This window comes from Porites lutea, chromosome 8, assembly GCF_958299795.1.
Source record: "Porites lutea chromosome 8, jaPorLute2.1, whole genome shotgun sequence".
Taxonomy (NCBI): Eukaryota; Metazoa; Cnidaria; class Anthozoa; order Scleractinia; family Poritidae; genus Porites; species Porites lutea.
In genome coordinates this window covers 6,860,915-6,873,414 of record NC_133208.1, presented here as the reverse complement: position 1 = coordinate 6,873,414, position 12,500 = coordinate 6,860,915, and the positions used below count along the sequence as shown (strand labels likewise).

The following is a 12,500-nucleotide window of genomic DNA, read 5'->3' as shown; positions in this document are numbered from 1 at the left end:
GTCCAACACGCTAGTCCATTGCGCCACGGGGGCGACACATTCGCTACTTGATAATGTCTTCTTTTTATCCTGTATTTAACCTATTATTTAAAAGAAAAACAATAACCCTTCCCCTTTCTGCGTCAGCTGTTTACTTTTTTGTGTTTATATAATCAAAGGGCGATACCTGCTATATGAGAAATAACATTTAGTCAGTTTACGAAAACCATGAAATTGAAAGCTATCATGGACCTTATTCCAGACTGATTCACAGGTCTTTGTTTGCAAGGCCACGAAAGTAGAAATAGTTAATAAGGCCCAAAAGACTTAAGTGCGCCTACGAGATAAAATATTGTAATATTCACATTATTTTTTTCTGATTTCTGCGGACATAATTCTTTATTTTTTGACTGAATACAGTCTTTTTGCCGGAAACTAACTTAAGGGAAGAAATTTTATCCTGGGAGTTTGCAATCTGTTGTAATATGAATGTTATTATCTTGTTCAAAAACTTTTAATAGACCCTTTTAAACTTGTAGGTTGTGTTTACCCAATTCAGACCACGCGATTTTTTTCAAGAGCTAGAATTTGCCAGTTCTGTCTTTTCATTGGCTATGCACGCATATGCACGTGGATGGAACGACTTTTCAAAGAAGCAGTTCCCAGGGGTAAAGTCACATGGTCAGCAATGGGAAGACAACACATACAAGCCAAAAAAAGTCTATTATATTAAAAGGGAAAGAATTTTTAAAGGCGTGAGAACATATTATCAAAACAGAAGTAAGTTTCCTTTATTTCTCCTTTTTTGTATTATTACTTTTTTAAATTTGTAATAACTGTTTTGTTTATTTGTGTCTTTATTTATTTACTTATTCTCAGTTTTATATTCGAATCGTGCTCTTAAATATCGTTTTGAAGTCTTTCGAAGCTATTTATCTTCCATATAGCTCCGTTAGTCTGTTTGATAAAAAACAGAATTATAATGTATATTGCTCCCTCTATGAGTGTAAAAAGTATTTCATATTATCAAGACTCCGGATAACAGACAAAAAGCTAAGCCGATCCTACTAATTAAAGGTGATGTTTTTAGCTTCAAGTTAATTGATTTAAACTAATAAATTTCATGCATTGAAAGCTTTTTTGTTTGCGAAAGTTCAATATTATTCGACCATAGCAATGAAAATAGCCATTGCGTAAAGAGGTTTTGCTCCTTCAAAACTTTTATACCTGAACCTCCAGGGATTTTTTAAAACCTCGAGATAGACTACTAAAAACTTGTTTGAACTAAAACTGTAAAAAGGAATTTCAAGAATAACCTAGATTAAACAACACTGAATGGCGTTCCAATCAAATCATTGTACAGAGCTTCTTATAGAGTTCACTCTTCTTTCTTTCCTGTCAGTTTTTTTCTTTTCACGGAAAAACATTTGCATTTTGACAACAAAGCAGCAAACATTCATTCAGCATGGTTTTACCTCAATTTGTGGTAGCGCTTCTAGTACTGGTCGAAGTGATCGGTCTTCCAGGTAATTTAGTGGTCATAGTGACGGTTGCCCTGGAATCAAGATTTCATGTGATGCGGTACATCTTACTGGCCAGCCTCGCAGTTTCAGATTTGCTATCGTTGATCCTTGTAAACTCGTTCCGCGTTGCAAGTATCGCAAACAAAAGGTGGCTATATGGGGAGACAATGTGCTATCTTAACCCATGCCTTTTACGATACTTTTACTTCAACACGGTGTTTCATTTACTGGCAGTGTCTTATGAGCGATACCAAGCCATAGTACAGTCACCTTTGACTCACGATGGCACCATCAACAAGTCCAGAGTAGCGATCATAGCTCTCGTCTGGATAATGCCGATTCCATTTTCGATCACTCCGTTCCTTGGATGGGGCAAGTTCGTATACAACCCGCAAGTGTTTTACTGTGAACAGGGATTCGTGCAAAGTGCTTCTCCCAGAGGAAATGCGGTAATATTCGCCATCCTATTCTTTTTTGCACCATTTCTTGTCATTACCCTTTTGAACTGGTCGGTCTACAGGGTGACAAGAAGACAGATTCTCGCTGTATCAGTTCAAATTGGAAACCTCGATGGTGCCGAAGATAACAGCCGCAAAAACGTGACGAGGCGAGAAAGCGATCGTAAGGCAGCTAAGGATGTCATCATTATCATCGCCGCGTTTTTATTGTGCTTTCTTCCAACATGGATCTCGGGCTTTTTTCGAAGTTTCGTCCAGGAAGTCCGTGTTCCTGCTGAGGTGACATTAATCACGAGCTCCATCTTCTTCGTAAACTCGCTCTGTAACCCAATCATCTATTCCACCCGAAAGAGGGAATTCCGTAAGGCAGTTTATACTTTGTTGACACGAACTGGAGTCTGTGGAAACGCTAACGTCGTTCCCAACATACAAAGAAACGTGATTGAGATGAACAGTTCTAACACTGTAAACAGAGAAGGTCCCACTGAATCATCGGCAGCAGTACTCGCCACCTGACATCCGGCCGGAACGCATGGATAGCAGAGAAGGCGTTTAGAGACATAACTCTCCAATTCAAGACACTTACTTATTAGTAAAGAAAATGACTGAAATTTGCCATTCTGTTCTTGTACCTTCACAAAAGGAGCAAAATAAAGTTCATGTTGGGCAATTATTTGATTCGGCTTTAGTAAGATATGAAGATTTAGGCTGATCAGGAGGAGGGTGTTTTCACCCTTTAAGATTTGCTTCATTCTCAGTATTACACTTAGAATACTCCAGACGTAATAACATGCTTACCTCGATCGATCAACATAACGTTCTCTTCTTCATTTGCTTCATTGCATTTAGGATATAAAGAGATGTTAGTCTAGAGCATATTCTTTAGATAGCAGTTATCATCTGTCGAGTGGAGTTTTTGCTGTTCTTGCTGTGTCTTTAGAAAGTAGTTCCCCTATTTCTTCTTCCAATGCACTTATATAACCAAGTTTTATTACCCGGGCAAAAATGTTGCGCAATGCGAACGCGGGAGCTCCGCTATAACTTATTGTAATCGCGATCGTGCCTAAGAATTAGATTCACTAAGGTGTTGTTACTTACTGGATTTTCATCTCCTTTTTCTTGGAAAAGCTGAATAGCGATAGGAATAAGGTATCTTTTGGCGGGACTTAGAAAGAACAGCGCCAGTGGTGAAACAACCTATCAACGAATCAAAGACAATATTGTTTCAAAAGAAGTACATATTTTTTGGGATATGGAAACCTGCAGATGGTAAACTTCAAATGCCTAGCATGAAATTATAATCATGGAATCTTAAGATTTTCTTGAGAGAAAACAAACCACTTTTACGAAAGAGAAGACAATTGGAACTTAGAAACATAATATGCCTTTCGCCATTTGCACATCTCCCATAATACACCTTGTTTTCCCTAAAAATTATGCTGAAGCATCATCTTTAATCTCTCTTGGGGCGACTGTTAATACCTCGAAAAATAATTATGCAAAATTTTGGGCACCAAACAAGGTGAATTATGAGAGTAGTGCAAATGGTGAATGGCTTTTTTTGGGAAGATGTTTTGGAAAGGTTGGTCATATTCACATGGTCATATTCACAACCGATAAAAACCGCAAAGGATTTTAAATGTCCAACCTTTCGTGTTTCATCTAGTGTAAGACGGCTAAGGATTTCCAAGTTGACAATAAAGATCATCTTCGATTCTAAGGCTTCGTCTAGCGTTCGACCTTCAAGAAACGGCTCCAACATTACAGAAGTGACTGCGAAACTAAAAAGGGAATATAAAGTTATTAAATTGTTACCCATAAAAATTAAAATTGTAATAATTATTTATTATTGTTAGCAGTAGTAGTAGTAGTGTTTACGATAAACACTGAAACATTTATTGCTTCTTTATATGTAGAAGAATCTTGAAAGAAACGATTGAAAAGTTCTTCTCACTGTAATTCAGAATTATTGTGTATTATATCAACACCAATGAAGTACCAGGTGAGCTTTCTGACGCGTACGTAAACATGATATCTTCACACTAATAGGTCTAGACCGCGCAAAATTGGTTTTTATCAATTTCAAAGTTTTCTGTTTATTGTTGTCATAGTCATATCGATTTTACTTCAAACTGCATTTTGACATGCTTCAATACAAAGTCAGTTAGTGGTGAAAATTTCACAGCAAGCATAAAGTCACATTTAAGGCGAATAGCGAAACATAATCAAAAGCTAATTAATAAGTTCATAAAAAAAGGTATAATTGTTTAATGAGTGTCTTTATATACGATAAAGACACAGCTAAACTTTTGTCCAACTTTTTAGACCAAAATAACCCCAAATCTGAATATTAGTGCAAGAATGAGTTGATCTAAATGAGATTTTGAAGCCGTTCAAAAACCTCGCAGTCGTAGAAGGTTTAACAGCAGTTGGCTTTGCCTCGAGTTCTTAAACCCGATGATACACTCCTGCTCGTTTTTTTAAACAGTACTTAAAGTTGTCGTGGGACTAAAAGTTACCTTAAACATTACTGGAAGATACGAGACAGAAAAACATATTGTTCCTTACTTGTCTGGAATTTTTGTGCAGAGTCGAATTAATGTTGGATTACAGCCACACAATCTTTGTCGAGCAAAATGGACATCATCTCGCCAAAAATTTCTTCCCTAAAAGTGTAAACAAATATCTAAAATTTCGTTTCAGCAATCGTAGTGATTAAATGGACGTAGACTTTGGATCCCTGTCAACTCACCGCAGGTTTTCCGAGTTTTCTATCAAAAATCTCATCCAAATCGTGAAGAGAGGACAAGGGTTCTGATCCATAATCTGGAATGTTGTATTTGGTAACCAGTGTGGATCGTCTAACGATAATATCCCACTAAAAAAAAAAAAAAAAAAAAAACAAGAAGAAGAAAGAATAGAAATATACAAGGGCCTGGTGGGAAAGAATCATATTGCAAAAAATATTTAAAATCTTTATTTCCTTGTTTTTTTTTTTTTTTTTGGAGTTTAGTTTCATACCCCCGGTCAAAAGTACAGAGCCTTTACACATGACGTCATAGAACCCATTGGTGTCCAAAAAAATGCCCTTTATTAATTTGAGTATCAAGGTATTTAGCACGAAAGTGCTAATTGGGGACACTATTTTTACGCCTCCAACTGCAGAAAGAATGAAATGGCGATCGATCCGTTGATGTCCCAATAACCAGTCCTGTGGGAGTAGTATAACTTTTTTCTTATGAAAAGAATTTCTTCTGTTCGAGAGCCTAGGCCTATTTCTATGGCTACAGCGCCCCCAATGTGTTTGATTCTATCCTTTAACCAGCACCATGTTAATGACAGCAGTGTAGCAAGAATGGCAACCTACAGGGTCCCTTACTGAGTTCAAATGCCCCCCCCCTTCCCCCATCCCCCTAATCTTCTCCTAGCCAATACAACGGGTACCCCTTCTTCTTTCGCCTCGGCCAAAAGGCCATAATCCTTGTTCTGCATAATTTCTCAGATTCTAATCAGCCTCATCCAGTAAATGCTAAATATCCGCTGAAGAATATTCTATCTACTGCATTCTTCATTTTGAGAGGGCTAATATTTTATTTTTGTCAAGAATCATACTTACCTGATGATTATAGCTGAATACTTCTTCCTTTGGACAAAAACTGATCTGAAAGCAGTCATAGGTACATCATGTATATATAATATTATAACAAGTACGTAAATACATTATAACAATTAGAATCTTATTTCTGGTGAAGTCCACTGCTTTGAACTCGCTGCTAAGCTCAAGCTTAAAAATGACCTCTGACATGGCGAAATGGTGTAACTATGTACACAGTTACATATCGGGTACTCCGAAGATGTGAACACGGCAGTATTTCATGTGCCAGTATACCCAGGCACTTGCTTCTCAGGGGCACCAAATCTGGACAGCCCCAAGGTTAAGTCTATTCAGTCACCAAATTTAAATTACAAAAATAATAGCTTTTATTAAATTCTCAACCTCGGATAATGCATTGTACTAGCATTCTGATTGGTTCGCTCAATCTCGGTTATCAGCTCATATACTTTAGTTTCACCTTATATGGAAAACAACAAAATTTCTCTCGGACAAAGCGAGGGAAAAAAATAGAGTCCGTGAGCTTTCTACCGACGGAAAAAAAAAATACATAACGGCATCGACAAAAAAGCCACAAACTTTGGTTTGAAATTATTTACTGGTAATTATTTAAAGTTTTCTTACAAAGTCAAATAAATTTTAAGCTTAAGGTATTCTTCCGTAACGACAACAAGAACAGAGTTTACCTTAAACATTTTCAGAATGGCTTGCAAGTCTTTGAAGGAGTAAGTTTTCAAACGATTAGCAGATTTTTTGCGTGTTTGAAGAACCGTTTACACCTCTTAACATTTTCGCAAGTCCATAATGCATCAGTCAATTCCAGCTGCGCCCAGCACCCCCCGGGCTACTGCGGGGCATTTGCCCGCCTTGTCAGTCCCGGGGGTGGGGCATTTGCAAATTTTGTGCTGCCCGGGGGCAGGGAATTTGCCAACCCCGGGACCATTCCTGAGCTTTTGACACGTACGCGGTTTCCTATCAGAAAATAACTACACAGAGGATTTTACTGGGAAAGAAAGCAGATTGGCTCATCTGTCAAGGACAGGAAAAATTGAAGAGGTTTGTAAAGGCATGTTCTTGATTTTATGCATGCATTTCATTGCTTATCGAGCCAGAATTACATAGCGAAATCGGGAGCTATCGACGTGAATCAACGTTTTTTGGTTATTGAATCAAATTTCTGTTGAGATTATTTGAAAAACATCCTTTCATATTTATAAAACTATTCATAACATATAACTTGACAGCGCTCTATTATTTTAATGTGAATAATTTTACATCAATACTAAAATTATAAACTGGTGCATGTCGTTGCGGCGTGAAGTCTTAATTAGAATCATAGCGCTATTGCAAAGGAAGATGTTAATTGAAACAAAAAATTCACATTAAAATGCTTAAAACGGCACTATTCGACTATGCGATCAATGAAAAATGTTGCAGTGTTTACGGAGGACGGGGCATTTGCCCCCTTTTTTCGTCCCCATCCCGAGGGATTTGACAGCTCAAGAGTCCCCACCCCCGGGAATTTGGCATCCAAGGCAAAAAAAATGCTAATGCCCGGGGATCAGCCCGGGAGTGGGCGGGGGGGGGGCGCTGGGCGCAGCTGGAATTGACTGATGTATAACGGACCATAACGGTCCTCAAGTGAATGCTACAACCAACCAGTGGCTTTCCATTGAACAACAACAACTTTACAACAACAACAAAATGAAGCTGGGTCTTTGAGTAGTTCCGATTCAGTGAAGGAAGAAAACAAAATTGAAAAGCAATCAGGTCGACCTATCCAGCGTCAAATTCCACAGTCACATCGAGGGAAAGCGAAAACAGTACTTGTAGAGAATAATTTAAGCACGGTGTCCTTCCCTTCCCTGTCAGATTTTTCATTCTACTAAGTTAGCAAACGGCGCACATGTCATGTGATTTTCCATTGGTTTACCGTACCGAAAGTTACATTAATATTCGGTCGCTTTTTAATATCTAAAATGAAATTTACTAAAATTCAGTTGTAATAACGAGACGTTTGGAGTTTTAAAAAAATTAATAAAATAATTATTCCAGTTGCGCTTGTTGGATATGAGATAGTTATAGCCAACTCGACGCTACGCGCCTCGTTGGCTATTTACCACCTCATATCCAACGCGCATTCGTGGAATAAATATTAAGTATCCTAGCTGAGCTGACCGCATTGGGCTGAGAAAAGGACCTAGTCAGCTTCTTCCACTATATTAAAAACTACTCTTTTCACTTCCATAATTTTACATTCATCTTGGATTACTTTCAACAAGCAATGATTTCATTCATTTATTTACTTTTTTTCTTTTTACATTATTTGCATTTCGAGCTTTGAATCTAGTTCAGTGAATGAGCGAAATACAAAATTTATTTTGTAATTAGCCTACGTAGCTAGCGGGATGCGTGAGGTATTTTATTCATGCGCGCCTTAGGGCTTGTTATGCACCAGGTATTTTCTTTACCCGCGGTGTTCTTTCGATGGCGGAGGGCTCGACCGCCAACTAAACAACTGAGCACTCCCTTACTAATCCAGCCAGCTACGCAGTCTATTTTGTTATTAATAAAACCATTTTTTTTACCTGTGGGGGTATTCCAGGCCTTCGTTTGTAGTAACGATACATGGTTCTTTTCCAAAACAATTCAGTTTCCCTTTGCTCAGTCTCAATATCAAACTGAGGCAGCGAGCTGTCATATGCCCTCAATATTAAGGGCAGTGTGTTTTTAATCCATCGATGGCATGGAAAAATGAAATCTTCGTAGTCTTGTCCACTGTAACGACGTACTTCAATCGTTTCAATAAACCATTCGACGTAATTTCTTCGATTCGTGGCGTCGCGGCGGACAAACTCGATCTTGCACAAGCGTCCGATGCTAACAGGTTCACAGAATTTGAAGGTGTCTGTGTGTCCTTTCTTGAATACTGTAACACAACACCCTTGCAGGCATAATTCCTTAGATCTGTTGCCTTTGTCATCGATCAATGTTAGAAAAGCGGCGTTGTGTAAGCCTCCCCCTTTTGTGTCCCCAGTTTTGACGGTTATTAACAAACCAGGGGAATCAAAACAGCTCATACAGTCTACAGTATTTCCCATATCAATCCTTTGCTGCGAAAACCAGCATTTCACATGCAACAGGTGTGAGATTCACGCCGGCGAAATAAACGTTAAAACACCGGCGATGCTCGTTTAGTTCTCTCTAAACGTCAAATATCTTCGGGGAGAGCTTTGAAGAACATTATATCAATATTTTCAATTATCATTTACAAAGATCTTTGTAAAGTCTAGCAACTCTCAAGCTAAACGCTATCTCGTCTTCTTACCACTGATAATCCATCAGGTTTAAGGCGCCGAATAATCCCGGGGCTCGTTTGTTACTCAGTTTCCAAGGGCTCCAAGCGCTAACTCGCCTCCAAGTATATACAAAACTGTTCGCGTTTCTGCAAAATTTCAGTTGTGCCGAGTAAACCACGCTGAAAGGTAATTTATACTGAAAATATGATTGAAAGTAAACTAAACAAGAATATAACTGACCACAAGCAACAGGTAGAGATTGGCTTGGTCATTAAAATTTAATCGCCTCATTCGTAGAATACCTGTTCTGCAAACTACGCAATATCTTAGAGATGCAGGATTAAAACTATTACTGACGGCAAAAAAAAAGAAAGACAAAAAAAAAGACAAAAAAAGAAAATAATACTTTTATAAAAATAGATCAGTACTTATAAAAGAAATTATAGGCCGAAAACTAAACAATACTGTGTAAAAGTTTCAATCCTTTTCGTAATTATGTTGCGTCTTTTCCAATACCCAAACAAAGTTTCTGGGAGGAATCGCACACGATATTACTACATATATAAAGCTTCGAAGAAGATCAATAAAAGTGCTTGCATCGTTTTTCTTTCTCATCTAACTTTGAATCAAAAACAGTATCGTCAACATACTTTTTATTTTTAGAAAATTACAAATGAATTTGAATAGAAATACAAATTGAAATTACGTAAGTAAAAAAATACATATTGCACATGAAATAGAAATCGCTATATTACAAGAGATTTGCCTGAAATGATAAGGCCTAGGCCAAACGTCGAATTTTTTATGAGACGAACCCGAAACTCTTATTTGGGTCGACCTAAATTAAAGTTAAGGACGCGCCGAACCAACTTACTGAATCAGAGTCATCAGCTGACCAAAAATAAAGCAGTTTTTATAAATTTTCTCTCTAACGAGGCTTAATATTCATTGTCAAACAAATCTTAAAATTGTCACTTAAGTTACGACTCGAAGAAATCGGATGAAATCACGCTACAGTTAAGTTCCTCGCATTTGATGTTTGAAGACTGACGTTTGTCCCGGAGACGACCTTTGGACGTTCCATCTGTCAGAGGGAGGACGGACAGAACGTGTTGGACGATCAAACTCATTCAAACGAACTTAACTGAGCTAGACGTCGAACTTCGGTAAGTTTGGTTCGTTTTTTGTAAAGTTCGAGGTTTGTCCCAGGCGTAACTCACGAATATAATTCAATTCCAAGGACAAGTCTTTGAAAAGCTTGGATTCTACAAGTCATAAGGCGCGGTAACCTACTACATCATTTCTCAGGGTGTCGGTATCTTTTCTGCTTAGAAGAAAATATTATTAACGCCATAGTGGTGCGTAATTAGGAACTTTAATTAAAATCCAACGACGCGGACGGTAACGAGAACGTGCGAAAAAACAGTAGGTTTAATAATTAGTAAAACGACAACTTCGCACGTGCATCACGCTTTTTTGTACATTTCATTCCCGTTTTTGCACGACTACGACGTGAAAATGCCTAATTTCGCGTTTTATGGAGGACGTAAACAAGCAACGACGAAATTTTATTTCTCTTTCTGAGCTAGGATGTGGTCACTTGAAATTTAAGTTCAAGAGAGTTCGCCCACATTTTACAAAGTAAATGGGTAGGAATAATCGTTATAAAGACTGAAAGAACGCAAATTCTCTTTTTAAGCTACGTTCTCGTTGCCGTCGCGTCGTTGGGATCTTAAAGTCCCTATTGTAACGGCTTAACCTGACGTCACCACCCAATGAAATGATCATCTGTACTTAAACGATATCTTCATTGCTTTAGCAATAAGCTACAAGACACCTGTTTTGTGACCCAACGGGGTATGAATCTCCCCTCTACCCCTAATCTGGTAGCGGCCAACGCCCTATTAAACTATAAGCTAATTGGAAGGTGATCACTTACAGCTATTTTTGTTTTTCGTTGCATGATAATCGACTAAAGATATCAAAAAGGGTGCGGAAAACTCATGGATAGCTGATTTCTGTGTTGCCACGTGATGTCAGTTCGCCGGGGAAAGAAATTAACTCCAGGCTTCTTTGATAACACCCTTGACTGAAAGATTGGACTTTTGACAGTCACACAGTTGAGGCCGCAACTTCAATTTTTAGCCCTAATGAGACGCGCAAGGGCATGGGGTAGATAGTACCTGTGTTTCATTCTACTCGGCTATGCCTCGTGTCGGTGTTTACTGGTAAAGTACTTTAGTTTACTGGTAAAGTACATTAGTTTCTAACGGTAATTACAACTGGATGAAGCACGCACGTGCCAGCACGTGGCGGTGCATAACGGCGTGTGCCGGTAGTTAGCTTTTTCTGGCTAGTCTTCTTTGTAATGCCAGCACTAAAGCCAAAACAGCCAAAACAAACGGCAAAAAGTAAAAAGATAATGTAGTAATTACCGATTGAGTTTCCCACATATTTGTGACAAGGTGATTTTTCGCATTACATTTTCCTTTTGTCACCCAATGATCTGCAAGATCATGATAAACCTTTGGCTCAAGTGGTGATTTTGAAACATACCATTTGCATATTTGACACAACGATAAATCAAGGTTGCCGCGAAACACTTTGTATTTTAATCTCCATTTAAAGTATTCGTTATAAGCGGTATTGTTAGTGTCCAAATAATGAAGGTAATCCGCCAGTTGTTTCACAGTTTTGAAGTCCAAAACATTGATGTAAGACCCAGGAATAGCCAGCTTGGTGTAATCTGCACCTCCCATCACGACTGGGACAACATTGAGGTCTTCACCTGTATTGAAAAATATAATTGTATTACTTTCTATGACTGTATTAAGGTTTTTCAGAATGCAAGATTTGCCTTACTTAAATACCAGGTTTCGTGATTTTAAAGGAAATTGGCGAGGGGGGTGGGGGGTGGGGGTATGCTTCGGGATTGAAAGTATACATGGAATGCGGCATCCCGATCATAATCATCGGGATTACGGGATTGCGCGAACGTTTGGGTCGGGATGAGGGGTTTGAAGCTCCCTATTCAGGACCCCCTAAGGTCCTGTTTAGAGGGAGGAAGGGTATCCCTGGTTCTAGGGTTACCCCAGCAAGAGGGTTACCCTAGCGCTCACACATTTCTTCTTTTTTTAGGCGACGTGTTTACAAGGCAGATCGGGTTACTCTGGAGCTAGGGTAACGGTAATTGAGTGCTAGGGTTACCCAAGCAAGAGGGTTACCTTGTCTGCCTTGTAAACGCTCTGCTAGCGATAACTAGCCTACCCGGGACAACCTTCCTCCGTCATGCGTAACCAGTAATCTTGACAATTTGAACGAAGTTATCCAATTTCTGAGCTAAATTATAAACATCTGGGCAATGTACAATGTACGACATTTTCTGTATACAATGATAATATTTTTTCGTTTCTTTTCGTGAATTTAATTTGTGTTTCATGGAGAACTTCAAGTTCTCTTTCAAATCTTAAACGTTACGAAGAATGTTTCTTTTTGTCTTATGTGGTCACGCGTGACAAAACACGTCAGCATAGCTGGTAAAGGAGACCTGGTAATCAAAATTAGGAACTTAATAGACAAATACATGTGGCATATATACAATTGTATTCTTACCAAGTACATTCCAATA

General features: G+C 38.5%; 3 protein-coding genes and 1 non-coding gene across 4 annotated transcripts in view; 1 reads left to right on the top strand and 3 right to left on the bottom strand.

Annotated features, from left to right (window-relative positions):
- The window catches only part of Trnar-ucu (transfer RNA arginine (anticodon UCU)), a 74-nt gene extending 41 nt beyond the window's left edge, over positions 1-33 (bottom strand). The window contains exon 1 of the tRNA in view: positions 1-33. This exon is cut by the window's left edge and continues 41 nt beyond it. This is a non-coding gene — a tRNA (tRNA-Arg).
- Positions 1-8,843, bottom strand: part of LOC140946437 (polyunsaturated fatty acid 5-lipoxygenase-like) — a 17,200-nt gene extending 8,357 nt beyond the window's left edge. Inside the window, exons 1-6 of the mRNA XM_073395563.1 lie at positions 8,162-8,843; positions 5,577-5,621; positions 4,713-4,838; positions 4,529-4,626; positions 3,609-3,741; positions 3,059-3,157 (exon numbers count right to left, since the gene is read on the bottom strand). Coding sequence (XP_073251664.1) covers positions 3,059-3,157; positions 3,609-3,741; positions 4,529-4,626; positions 4,713-4,838; positions 5,577-5,621; positions 8,162-8,674 — 1,014 coding nt within the window. The 5' untranslated portion in view covers positions 8,675-8,843. The remainder of the gene's footprint in view (positions 1-3,058; positions 3,158-3,608; positions 3,742-4,528; positions 4,627-4,712; positions 4,839-5,576; positions 5,622-8,161) is intronic.
- LOC140946537 (octopamine receptor beta-2R-like) lies at positions 1,445-2,476 on the top strand. Its single transcript, XM_073395666.1, has one exon. The coding sequence runs from the start codon at positions 1,445-1,447 to the stop codon at positions 2,474-2,476; it is 1,032 nt and encodes a 343-aa protein (XP_073251767.1).
- A 1,945-nt stretch (positions 8,844-10,788) lies between the features above and the next one.
- The window catches only part of LOC140946185 (4-galactosyl-N-acetylglucosaminide 3-alpha-L-fucosyltransferase FUT6-like), a 3,271-nt gene continuing 1,559 nt past the window's right edge, over positions 10,789-12,500 (bottom strand). Inside the window, exons 1-2 of the mRNA XM_073395269.1 lie at positions 12,485-12,500; positions 10,789-11,660 (exon numbers count right to left, since the gene is read on the bottom strand). The exon at positions 12,485-12,500 is cut by the window's right edge and continues 1,559 nt beyond it. Coding sequence (XP_073251370.1) covers positions 11,212-11,660; positions 12,485-12,500 — 465 coding nt within the window. The 3' untranslated portion in view covers positions 10,789-11,211. The remainder of the gene's footprint in view (positions 11,661-12,484) is intronic.

Excerpts from the sequence above, each read along its gene's own strand:
- LOC140946537 (XM_073395666.1), top strand. The coding sequence starts at position 1,445 with ATGGTTTTACCTCAATTTGTGGTAGCGCTTCTAGTACTGGTCGAAGTG.